At 40.1% G+C, this 14,052-nt stretch overlaps 1 protein-coding gene across 6 annotated transcripts in view; it reads right to left on the reverse strand.

Annotated features, from left to right (window-relative positions):
- Positions 1-13,685, reverse strand: part of LOC127441330 (transcriptional repressor p66-alpha-like) — a 32,820-nt gene extending 19,135 nt beyond the window's left edge. For 4 of the 6 annotated variants that reach the window (XM_051698619.1, XM_051698622.1, XM_051698618.1 and 1 more), the window contains exons 1-2: positions 13,445-13,685; positions 288-552 (exon numbers count right to left, since the gene is read on the reverse strand). In XM_051698619.1, coding sequence (XP_051554579.1) covers positions 288-552; positions 13,445-13,673 — 494 coding nt within the window. In that variant the 5' untranslated portion in view covers positions 13,674-13,685. Of the gene's footprint in view, positions 1-287; positions 553-673; positions 718-13,346 lie in introns of those variants that run through there. The other 2 variants (XM_051698623.1, XM_051698624.1) reach the window with 2 other exon arrangements.
- Positions 13,686-14,052: the final 367 nt, after the last annotated feature.

Below are 14,052 nucleotides of genomic sequence, written 5' to 3' on the forward strand. Positions count from 1 at the left end.
ACACTCGTCAAACAGAAAGATGATATTGCGGTGGGAGGTCATCATAAGAGAAGAGCTGAAGTCCCAGCCAGCGCAACAGCGTCTAAGAGTGGACTGAAGAGAGCGAACTTGCTCTTAGCAATTTAATTTACTCAGGAATTTATTGTTCATTTATTTAAATATGTCTGGCTAGTTTAAGATCAAAAGGTCTGTAAGATCATGAGGAGTGCGTCCAAATGTTTGTAGTTTACATGTAAATGAAGAAACCTCACTGAGATCTTCCTTAAAGGCTTGTGTAAAGTACTCACGTTCTGCTGGTGCTCATGTCCACAGGCTCATTTCCCGTCTGCAGCTCCAGTTTGATGGTGGCCTTCACCTCCCCTCCACTCAGCATGCTTGACGTTTGGACTGACACGGCCGTCTCGGATCTAGACCGGAGCGCCGGTGTGTCGTCCCGATCAACACACTCCAACTTTACACGCTTGCTGTCCACGTCCACAGACTGAGAGTCTCTGTCCAGAACACGCTTCTGACTGCGCGTCTGTCGCACCACATCCTCAGACATCACTGGAACTGACAGAGAGAGACAGACAGATGTAAAATCAATGTAAAGTCAATTAGACACAAACGAATTATGAAAGTACACAAACATTATGACATCATCATTGCGAGTCTGCTGAGACAAAGAACAAACCTCACTCATCTCTCACAACACAAAGGATTTAATGACCTTTCCAGTCATGATGGATTGTGAATCATTTTTCCTGAAAAAGATATTGAGCAAATCGAGAACTGGGCATGTTCATATATATATATATATATATATATTAGTTTTCATTTATATGACTTCGCAAGATTGTACATTTTATTTTCATATTTTGCTTTTGATCATTTTAATCACATTTCAGCTTGTGTACTTCACATTCTATTAATTTATATGATGTCACAAAATTGCATTTTTAATAATGATAGAAGTTGTCACTGTTTGAAATACACATTTTTAACAAAATATTCACAAGGCTGGAACCAATTAATGAAAACAGAATTACACATATAACAATTATGACATAATTATATTATAAAAAATAATATATTTAAGTGCTACTATATAAAAACTTCTATGCAAAAAAAAAAAAAAAAAAGAAAGAAAAAAAGCAGAGCCTATTTGTTAAATTCTTTAATATTTACAGCTTTTTCTGAATTTAAAATATTTCATCATTTATGATTGTGGCTTTAAAATTATTTATGTTTTTACACAATTATTACACTTACTACATTCCTACATTTTCTTGCATGTTTGTTTGTTATTAGTGTAATAACAATATAAAAGTCAATAATTACATTTTTTCTCTAACCTCGTGTGACCCCGCATCCACATGTGTGGACATTGTATTTTGTCTTCGCTATATGAAACACATAATTTAAATGAATTTAAACTGACTGGATACTGTTCACAAGACTCTACATCGTCATTTAAGGGTTAAACTTCTGTGTCACATGACACGACAACATGACGTCAATTTCTGTGAAGCGCTCCTACGGGCACAGCGCCAATAAAAGTGCCTCTGGTAAGAAACATCTACGTTTTATTACTGAAACCTGTTTGATTGTAAAGAGTAGCGTCTGGATGATACTGTCCATTACTCTGAATCAGCTGTAATGTCTGTAACGTCTGAAAAACATGAATAACCAACACTCCTGGACACATAAACTATCTGATGAAAAAAATCTGACTTTCTGTAGCTTAATAATATTTCAAATTTCACAACTTAGTCCCGCTGACCACATATGAGGACGTTATATTATATGAAAACTATTCGCTCTAGAATAATACTTTTTTTGCATGTTTATTTGGTGCTACTAGTTACAAATCAAAAAGGAAAATGGAAAATGCACACTGCAGTCACGCTCGGCTCTCAGGAGATTAAATATCACACTTACTATTTTTGTTGCACAGTATAAATGTGACTTTATACATTAAAATAAATAGCTGGTGGTCCTTGGCATCGAAATGTTTGTCAACCCCTGGATCAGACCATACAAAAAGGCTTTACACATCAATATATTGTTTGTTTTATTCCCGTATCATTGCACATATGCCATTCCACAGAGAACTATTTTGCAATTGTGTGTGTCAATCTGTCCAGCTCTAAGAGGACGTGTTCTTACGTTCTGTCTGTGCTATTTTTCAATTGTTAATTTATGCACATTTGCATCAAATGGACGCTTTTGAAGCATCTCGCTGGTTTTCAGCATCATAAACGCTGCGTTTCTAGGACGCTGAGTCAAGTTCAAAGTGGTTAAATCTTTGAAAATCCCATCTCATGATCCCTGCATTCTGTTGTGATTCGTCCAGCTGTCAAGAACGTGTCCTGTAATTTAGGATGAGACAACTGTACAAAAATTACAAACGCATTATATCAGTTTTCCAGTGGCTCCTAATGCAAAGGAAAGTCATTTTTAAAACTCTCTATAATGCATATGCATGAGGAGGGATTCACAATAATTCACCCTCTGATCGATTCGAAGTTCAATTTCTGACCTCACAAGATTCAGATCTTTATTATATTCATCATCTCCACAACACTTTTCAGATACAGCTGTCATGCTGTGAAAGTCAGACAGTGTCACCAGGTCCCGAAAATGAAAAAAAAAAAAACTATTTAAACACCTTCCTCAAAAATTACAATGTATTAATTATTGATCTTTAATTACATTTCATTTAGAATCCTGTGACATCAGAACGCTGCAGCAGTGTGTGTGTGTGTGTGTGTGTGTGTGTGTGTACAACGCGAGAAGATCTGACCAACATCAACGTCAAGACAACATGAACTCTTTCCTCACAGGAGAAACAAACCACAACACAAACTCTCACCAACACACTTCCTGTGTTACAGGAAGAGCCACCGTACTGTACACACACACACACACACACACAGACACACACACACACAGACACACACACACACACACAATGTACGGCTGACTCAAGTTCTCATCTCTCTCATGCTGTGACATCACATGACCCTTCCCAGGATTCCATGGGGCACACAAAGCACCTTCCTGAGAACCGGTTTAAACCGGTGAGGGAGGACGAGTTAATAGATTTAGTTAACCCTTTGAGGTGAGCAGAGAGAGAGACAGTACTGTGATGACACTATGGTACAGTGATGGGATCAGACGGTAATACTATGCCACTGATATATAATATGGTGCTGATTTATTACCACACTGTGCAATGTACGTGGTACTTCAAAGAAAGTCCAAAAAGGAGGGACGAGTCGAAATTAATTTTTGTGGTAATCAACATTACGAAATGCTTCGATTGAGCTTCACTTGTTTTGAACCCGGAATATTCCTTTAACTCAGATTAACTGAATTGTGAAAGATGAAGAAGTCTGAACTTTAGCTATAAAGGAATATTCCGGGTTCAATACAAGTTAAGATCAGTTGACAGCTTTTGTTGCATAATACTGATTAACACAAAACTTTATTTAGTCTCGTCCCTCCTTTAAATGTGTGTTCCAGTGAGACACTTACAATGGAAGTCAATGGGGTCAATAATCTGTAAACATTAAAATACTCACTGTTTCAAAAGTATAGACACAAGACATAAACAATATGTGTGTTTTACTTTGTTGCCATGACGATGCAATGTCAACTAGGGATGTTCGAGACTTGACAAGTCGACTAAACACTACTGATGCTGCTAGTCGACACTGCAATTACTAGTCGGTCAATATTATTCCTCATTAATCTGTTCAACATGTTTACACATTTACGTTTGGCTTTATATTTTTACAAAAGGACGCACTAAGTTACTGTCACTTTAATGTTACATTTTAAATATAATTAATAATGCAATTCTTAAAAAAGAGGATATCTGGAGCAGATACAAAGTTTCATTTCACCTCAGGCCGCACGCGCTTCATTCCTCTCTCATTCGAGGCGCACGCAGGAAACGTCCTCTCGCAAAACAAGCAAAGTAGCGATGAACATCACTTCGGTGGTGGTGCGGGAAGTGGATTTCCGAAACGTCATCTTGAAAGTATTTTTAATATTAAGTATTTTAACCCTCATGTTGTCTTCTGGGCATTTTGACCCGAAGAGGAGTTTCTTTTGCCTGAAAATGCTAGTTAATGTTTTCCTACTGGACTGAAACTTTCTGACTTTGTTCACACAAAAATTTGCCAAAAAAATTGCTAATTTTTTAGAATTTTTTGTGTGGTTATTTTTTTTTTTTTTAACTGTGTTACACTTTTGGTGTTCAAGGTCAAAAATGACCGGCCTATTAAAAATTGCTCTCATTATGCTATATTATCACCAAAAATAGGATTAGATCTTTTTGTCAACTCATTTTCTTCCAGTTAGCACAGGTTTTGTATTTCTGTTTGTAACTTATTGATCGTAGGCCTCCTTGACCTGAGCTTATGCACCTAATTTTAGAGTGAAAAAAAGCATTATCTGTGGATAACTTTGGCAACTTTAAATAAAATATGAAAACATTCTGTACTATTTATCGCACTAGTGTGCTTTAATGTTTAACCAGGAAGTTTGTTTCGAAATGCTTTTATTTAGTAAATAATTTCACAAAGTCACACTTGTGGTCATCCCGGTCAAAAATGACCGGCCATTGAAAACAAATGGGGGAGATCAAAAATAAGAGAAAAATATAGCGGGCTAAATTGTAAATAAAGACATTAGCAGTGCAGATGTATGTGTCTTTTGCGTTTCAGCTCACCACTTATTCTTATCACTCAATTTTCAGCTAAATCAGAATAACCACGTGATCAGAGGAGAGGGCGGATCTGTCAGCACTGACAATGTCCCTTGCTGGACAATTACAGCGTGTACTTGTTTATATAGAGCAGGCACTACAGAATTGCTGAAATGCGTTCTTGTAGGAACTTTATAACGGGGCTCAAGAACGTTAAGAAGATGCTTAAATCCTGTGTTCTCGACGACTGAGTATGGTCGCATATCTGCGGTGATAAATACTCCTGTGGCGTTCGTTATCGCTTTAGTTCTGTCTGAGCTTGCAGCAAGAGGCTGCTTGAACACCGTGGCGAGACTAACTTGCACAGGCTGTTTATGATTTGCTCCCGTAAGCTCAAGAGACACGTGGATGATTTCGCCGCAAATGAGTCTTCATGTTAGATGTGCTTCCCAGGACATACCCAACTTCAGGCCGACACACAGCAGTCGTCCTGTTCACTACTCGTTGCCCAGTATTACTGTAGTTTACTGCCAAACCATAACGCTCCCAAACAACACATTTTAGAGATGGCGGTGGGTCTTCAATCTCTGTCCTATTTAAGTATGACATATTTATATTTTGTTTAGTTCCATCACACTTGGGAAAAATAACCATTGGAGTTGTTTGGATGACGTTTATACTGAATGTCTGTGGTTTTTGGAGCTTTAAAAGAGAAATCTCCATTCACTTTAAGGACCTTTAAGGCATTTTAAGGACCTACTGAGCTGAAATATTTTTCTATTATTCTTCAAATGTGTTCTGGTGAAGAAAGTAAGTCATGCACACCTGGGATATCATGAGGGGGAGTAAATAATGAGAGAATTTTCATTTTGGGTGAACAAACCCTTTAAACCCTTCAAAAATTGACCCCATTGACTTCCATCGTAAGTGTCTCATGGGAACACAGATTTGTGCTTTTTTATAGAAAAGGAGGAACGAGTCTAAGCTAATTTTTGAGGTAATAACCAATGTGCCACAAATGCTGTCAACTGAGCTTAACTTGTATTGAACCCGGAATATTCCTTTAACTCAGATTAACTGAATTGTGCAAGATGAAGTCTGAACTTTAGCTTTAACCCTAGATTGACCCAAAAAAACAACACGGATGCATAAAGAGGGTAAAAATGACCCCTATCAATGGATTTCTTCCAAGAAAAGGTATCCTGTTTATATCTTTATAGTCAATAATTTAAGATGGTTTAAAGTTTATTTCATTTTTATTTGTTCACTTTAAATGTTTTCAAATTAAAAGATAAAAGAAGTCTTTAAAATAATTGCAACTTTTCTTGAACCGACTCTTTCCGAGCCTTTATCACAAACACATTCAAAGCATCTGATAGTTCAAACAGCTTTCTCTACTGGAATGTTCTAAATCATATCTGCTTCTCATTAAAACAATAAACAACTACAAGAAACTCTGTCATAATGACATCATCTCCAGCACAACCTGGACTGTAGTCTGGATTATCATTATGATCAGAGTTTTCTGATTTTGACTCCAAAGCCATTATCTCATTGAACATTTTCAAAGCCTCCTCTGCTGTATACGCCACCATATTTTGCTAACAGTTTGCTTGCTAGCTGATTTAGAATATCTGAATGTTTACGCTTTAAAATTTGTCATTTTTTTTCATACTTGTTAAAATGTGCTTGCTACCTAGATGTCAAAACACTCCACGAGAGCTGTTCCACACGCTCCGCTCCACGAGCGCTGTTCCACACGCTCCGCTCCACGAGCGCTGTTCCACACGCTCCGCTCCACGAGCGCTGTTCCACACGCTCCACGAGATCTGTTCCACACGCTCCACTCCACGAGAGCTGTTCCGCTCCACTCCACGAGAGCTGTTCCACACGCTCCGCTCCACGAGAGCTGTTCCACACGCTCCGCTCCACGAGAGCTGTTCCACACGCTCCGCTCCACGAGATGTTCCAAACACTCCACTCCACGAGATGTTTCAAACACTCCACAAGATGTTTTAAAACCCCATGAGATCTTTTATAAACTACTTAAAGGTTTAGTTCACTCAAAAATGAAAAATCAGTCATCGTTTACTCACCCGTGTTGTTAGAGAAACTATGAAAAAATTGTGTTCAGTGATGTCACACAATGGCAGTTTATGCTGACCACCTCTTCAAGCTTCAAAACCTTATTGTATGCTTCCAGAACAATCATGAGTCTCATGGAATAATTTATTAGACTTTTGAATTATACTTTTGAAGCTTGAAGAGGTGGTCACCATAAACACTGATGTTTTAAAATGAGGTTTAATTTCAGTTAGGATGCTGCCATAGAAGACAGCTGCCTATGGAGACAGTGACTGTCTGTCTGTCTGTCTCATTCTCATGTCGGTACACAGGAAGTGTATTTATAGTGTGTGATGTAATGACCTCCTCTACAGCACACTAAACACTGAGAGTGACCTACATGCCTGTGTGTATGAGTGTGTGTGTTTACACATTCAGATACAGAGGAGGCCACAGCATCTCTTTCTAAACATGTTTTAAAGAAGGCTAAATGGTGCAAATGTGGGGCAGGACTGTGTGTTTGTTCAACCAATGGCAGATGAGCAATAAACATTAAATATTCAAACATGATACATCATTTAATAAATAAGCACTGGTGTGTCACCAAATCATCTGCTTCTGACACAGTTTCATCTGGATTAGTGTCCATTTTGTGAAGGAGTATATAAACACTAAATCATTTATCACTGGTCGGACAAACCTGCCCCAAACTCACACCATTGGGTCAATGTTGCTGTCAACCAACACACAGCTTACTTCAACTGGGATAAGAAAAGTATTTTTTTTATGTCAATAAATAAATAAATAAACAAACAACCAGGACACTCATAAAGCAAGTATCTTCTCTTGTGCCATCTGTACCACAGAAATATCGGACTCATTCAGAACTTGTGTCCTGATTCAAACATGCAACCTGGCAACGGCTTCAGCATCCTAACGCCATGGCAACCCACAACAAATATACAGGGACACTTCTACCATCTGAAAGCCCCAAACCATCTCATTTTCCTCTAACAATCAATGAAGCTCCAAATAGAGTCTGATCGCTGATAATAAATCTGCAGAAATATAAATCAGACATGCAGCGGTGATTCTGGATCCCATCAGAACGGTTGTTCTGGGAACGTATCATACAGCAATGCTCAACACACGAGGGAGAACGGCATGAATTGAACACAAAGAGTAAAACGTGACATCTTCACACGTCCTGAGACGAGGAATCATCAGAAGGCGAATATCTGCTGCTGGAGTATTCTGTACAGTGTGACATTAAACATGACATCACAATCAATATCAGTTTATGTCAGCTTGTAAAATAATTTTACTCGTTCTAGTTCTGTCCTCAAGGGGGCTCTGTAGACCTACAGTCAGTAAGGTTGTGGCTCTTATTAACTAGTCCCACTGCTTATCGATATAGTCTCAAACGATGTGTCCACTGGCGCGTGGTGAGCGAAGGTGGATTCAGTGCTTTAATCACATCATTATATTTAATCCAGAATTCTAATGATGATTGCACACATTCATTGTGGCAATTATATGGCTGGGCAAGCAAACCTTTAATAAATCAAAACTGTTTGTATACTTCGGGCATTTATTAATTTTTTTCTCCCCAATTTGGAATGCCCAATTCCCAATGCGCTTAAGTCCTCGTGGTGCCGTAGTGCTTTGCCTCAATCCAGGTGGTGGAGGACGAATCCCAGTTGCCTCCGCGTCTGAGATCGTCAACCTGTGCGTCTTATCACATGGCTTGTTGAGCGCGTTGCCATGGAGACATAGCGTGTGTGGAGGCTTCACGTCATCCACCGCGGCAACCACGCACAACTCACCACACACCCCACCGAGAACGAACCACATTATAGTGACCACGAGGAGTTTACTCCATGTGACTCTACCCTCCCTAGCAACCGGGCCAATTTGGTTGCTTAGGAGACCTGGCTGGAGTCACTCAGCACACCCTGGGATTCGAACTAACGAACTCCAGAGGTGGTAGCCAGCGTCTTTTACCACTGAGCTACCCAGACCCAATACTTCGGGCATTTGAAAATGAAGTTGGCATTTTTCCAACTGTAATCGCGCATTTTTAAGATAACATCATTGCTTGTGTACTGAAAGCTAATAAGTAGAAAAACACACACTTTGCATATTACAAATTCTGTTGTGTGGTGAGCAGGGCTGAGCAGTTTCCTTCCGCGACAGTGAACACGTATCGTTAGCAGTACATCTCGAAGCAAGATCAAATTAATGTTCAGGAGCGTTCATGCCATCAGGATGAAGGAAAGACCACTCTTGGATTTCCAGTGCATGTGAGAGTTTTAATTACCCACCACCACACAATTCTCTGGTAATGACTGCATTATAATTCGGTTTCCATAACGGCTCTTGAACGGTCTGGCGATGCGGACAGAAAACCAGACTAAAATACTCAGTGTTTTTCCTGACAGCGTTTCCTGTATTACTCTAAGCGTCACAGCAACACTGCTATCAAATCTACAGCGTGAGACGAGACATAAAGCTCTACAAATTGTCTGATTCCCAAACACGAGACTTTTGAGCCGGTTCTTTTGAATCTTCACCACAAGACAACTGAATCAACTGCTGTCTGAATCCAAAACACACGACTCCATGAGCCCGCTCTTTTTAGTGAATCAAAAAGACTAATGAATCATTTGGAGCTGACTGAATTAATTGACTCACTCCAAGAAAACCAAGAAATCTGCGATGCTCCTCACTGAATGATACCTGTATCAACTTGGTCAAACAACACTCTCTTAAACTACATAGAAAATGAATTAACCACTAACAAAAGCCTTCATCAGCCAAAACCAAGGACAATGCATCTACGTGTATTTCCTCAATTAATTTGGGGTGACTTCAAGGACTTTAACACTCAAACTTATAGTTCATACAAAATCATTTTGTGTAATCATTGACCCACAACACTTACTTAGTTTACTCATTTTAAGATCTAATATATCTAAATATAAATAACAAATATTGGCATTATATTCATTCATTTTCTGTTATAGCATAATTTCATGCACAGCTGCTTTGAAGCAACGGCTGTTGTGAAAAGTGCAATACAAATAAATCTGACGTGACTTGAATATAACTGTTACTGTGTTATGTGTACTTAAAGGCTCATGAGACTACAAGTTACTTACTGGTCGTTCATATGACAACATGTACTTTAAAATACTAAATTAGTTTTGATGTAATAAGTGAATAATCTGAAAAATAATTCTAAATGGACTATCTGGCAATTAAATATTTAATATATAATAAAACAATACAATTCTTAAAAAAGCAATTTTAGTGACTCCAGCCGGGTCTCCTAAGCAACCAAATTGTCCCGGTTGCTAGGGAGGGTAGAGTCTCATGGGGTAACCTCCTCGTGGTCACTATAATGTGGTTCTCAGTCTCGGTGGGGCGTGTGGTGAGTTGTGCGTGGATGCCGTTGAGAATAGCGTGAAGCCTCCACACGCGCTACGTCTCTGTGGTAACGTGCTCAACAAGCCACATGATAAGATGCACGGATTGACGGTCTCAGACGCGGAGGTTCATCCTCCGCTACCTGGATTGAGGCGAGTCACTACGCCACCACGAGGACTTAGAGCGCATTGGGAATTGGGCATTCCAAATTGGGGAGAAAAAAAAAAAAACATGCACTTTTAAACATGCATACATTATTGTTTATTTTTCTCTTATGTCTGTAAAATCAGTTTTTTTAAATGGCCAGTAAGAAATCTGACTGGCTGGTAAATTTTTTCATCTGCCAGCCGCTTTGGCTCGTGGGCTAAAGAGTTAATTTCGGACCCTGGTTCACACACATTTCGGTTATTTACGAGAGTGACAACCACATTCTATAACCGAACTGACACCCGCAAATATTCAGATCATACAACCGCATTCTCGGCAAACCTGTGCTGTGTGAACGGAACCATACTGGATAACTAGTTGTCTGTCGCGTCATATAATGTAACTGCACACACGCGTCTCGTGTGTTTCATGTGGGGTTTCATTAACTCACAGAGACGGAGATATAGTTGCTTGTCATCCGAAGATTCAGACAGTTTTTTTCCACCAGCTGTTCACGAGCTGTGAGACACAAATGCTTCTCTCTGCATGCGGTTAAAAAGCATTCAAAGCCACTGTCGGTAAATTATGATCTGATGAATAAACTTGAGCCTCGATTAGAGATGTTTATTTAATGATGCGGTGTCAAGGGGGTCTGGGTATCTCAGCGAGTATTGACGCTGACTGTCACAGCTGGAGTCACGAGTTTGAATCCAGGGCGTGCTGAGTGACTCCTGCCAGGTCTCCTAAGCAACCAAATTGGCCCGGTTGCTAGGGAGGGTAGAGTCACATTGGGTAACCTCCTCGTGGTCGTGATTAGTGGTTCTCGCTCTCAATGGGGCGTGTGGTAAGTTGTGTGTGGATCGTGGAGAGTAGCATGAGTCTCCACATGCTGTGAGTCTCCGCGGTGTCATGCACAACGAGTCACGTGATAAGATGCACGGATTGACGGTCTCAGAAGCGGAGGAAACTGAGACTTGTCCTCCGCCACCCGGATTGAGGTGAGTAACCACGCCACCACGAGGACCTACTAAGTAGTGGGAATTGGGCATTCCAAATTGGGAGAAAAGTGGATAAAATAAAAAATAATACTAAATTAATGCGCCGTCAGTTGTGATTAACTCATGCCCGGTGGACATCGTCAACTTTCATTTTTAATTTAGTCACTGTCACCATGGTTACAGGTGTTAGAATACGATTGTGAGTTCGGTTGTTCGTTCATACAGACAGTATTCAAGCTGCTACTGTAAGCTGTTGTATGAACAGGACATTTCAAGAGTCCTGTAAGTAAATACAGTTGTCAGTCCCAAACACTGACTGTGTGAATGTAGCCACAGACCCCAATGAGTCCATTGCTTACATACAACATGTAGAGTTTACGTCAGGCATGATTTTGTCAGAGTTTTATTCAGGTAATTTAAAAACACCTATAGTGTTGAACAGATGGACGTCCTGTAGTGAACGCCTCCTCAGAGCATCATGTGACACAAACAGCCCTCCATACGCACACTATTGTTCAGATCGATGAAAAGGTTTAGTTATAAACTGCTCAAAATCAGAATCGATCCAGACAGCCCCTGACTTATAGCAAATGTTTGATGCCAAAAATGGGAACATCAAACATCAACACAAAGACATTAAAATTCTTACTTTGTATAGGGCAAATGCAGGCTTTCCTTTATATAGGCGACACTGAACATGTTTATTAATTACTGTTATATTAATATATAATAGCATTCTAGTTCTGTCACACCATTACTGATGTGCTCAGGTGAACATGTCTGTGATTGTTTACAATGCTCAAATGCTGAAAAAGAAAAACAAATAAGTTGTAAATAGAACATTTTGATGCAACGTGAGTAGTCCTAAATGAATAGCTGTAATTGATACTTTTCACAATTTGTTAATTGCAGCAGCCAAAATTACAATCTTGATTAACATTAATTATGCAGCCCTACCAGCAACTCTGTACTTTTACAAATTGACGCTCAAATGTGATGATCAACATCTTCTACATGACTTTATGACATATAGTCAAATGGGTTTACCAGTAATACTACCAGCTAATGTAAAGCCCTGCGTGGCTGCCCATGTCGCCCATGCCTAAATCCGCCACTGGCTGCATTTATGTGCTTTCTGGAGTTTCAAAGATCTGGTCGCCATCCGCTTGCATTGTATGGACCTACAGAGCTGAAATATTTTTCTTAAAATCTTCATTTGTGTTCAGCAGAAGAAAGAAAGTCATACACATCTGGGATGGCATGAGGGTGAATAAATGACAGAAATTTGGGTGAACTGTTCCTTTAAGACACTTTAAAGAACATTAAAGTTGAGCGCGCACACTACACAGTAAACCGCTTCATGTAGTTCTCAGAGTTCTGTCACCATGACAACTCTAATGTGCTGAATAAACAGCCAAAACTTTCTGTCAAAAAGTTAATCTCTTAATATGACGTTAGTCAAGTTGGATTTTCCAAGCAAGATTAATCACACAACTGAATGTGATGTGTCAGGAGGCGGTAAATGAGCGCGTGCCGCTTTAAGATGAGGAAGAGGAGGATGAGTGTGACTGAGGAGGAAGAGCAGCAGCAGCCCGGGACTCGTATTGTGTGATACAGTCGAAAACAAGTGGAAAAAAAACACCCGACACACAACGAGCACCGGCGACTGTTTCAACAACACCTTTATATTTCAACACGAACATCAAAACAATCACAATCATCACAATCATGACATCTCGACGTCATAAACACACGATCACCGGCGCGCACACACACACATCCGTCAGTCAGTCCGAACAACTTCACAAGACGGTTTAAAACTCTCATAATAAACAGTTATCACTTTAAACACACCGATACACTATATTAAACCGTCCGTTTGATGAGTTTATTAAAGCTAATAAATAATAACAAGAAACTGAAGTATGAAAACCACATAAGTTAACTTACTGTAATTCACCTCAGCTATAAATATATACAAGAGTAAACTTACATAAACTATTAAAGTTTACCTCAGTGTGTGTGAGTGTGTGTGTGTCGCAGGTCGGTGAGGAAGAGGAGCAGCTCGCGAGCGATCACCGCGCGCACAAACTCTTTGAACTGCACTCACCGGGTCGCGGGGACGCTGCTGTGAGTACCGGGGGTCTTCCTGGCGATTCGGACCGGTAATTCACTCCGATAATCCCGGTGAAACCTACTGCTCTCGCTCGCGCCCTCCCCGCGCCGCTCCGCCGCCTCGCTGCCAAATAATGCGCCGCTCGCTCGCGCACACACACACCCTCAAGCCGCGGCGTCACCGCACTGAGCATGCGCGCTCGAGAGCACCGGGGGACCATCATCACCGATACCACGACCGGGGTCTTCCTCACTGACACACACCCGTTCAAACTTCCCTATTACACACACAAACACACATACACACACACACACACACAAATATACATACACACAAACACACACACACATATACACAGACACACATAAACGCACACACACACATATACATATATACACACAAACACATACACACACACATACATACATACACACAAACACATATACACACATATACACAGACACATACATGCACACACACACATATACACACATACATACATACACACACACAAATACATAGACACACATATACATACACACACACACATATACACACATAAACGCACACACACACATATACACACACATTTACATAGACAC

Source organism: Myxocyprinus asiaticus, chromosome 5 (genome assembly GCF_019703515.2).
Source record: "Myxocyprinus asiaticus isolate MX2 ecotype Aquarium Trade chromosome 5, UBuf_Myxa_2, whole genome shotgun sequence".
Lineage (NCBI taxonomy): Eukaryota > Metazoa > Chordata > Actinopteri > Cypriniformes > Catostomidae > Myxocyprinus > Myxocyprinus asiaticus.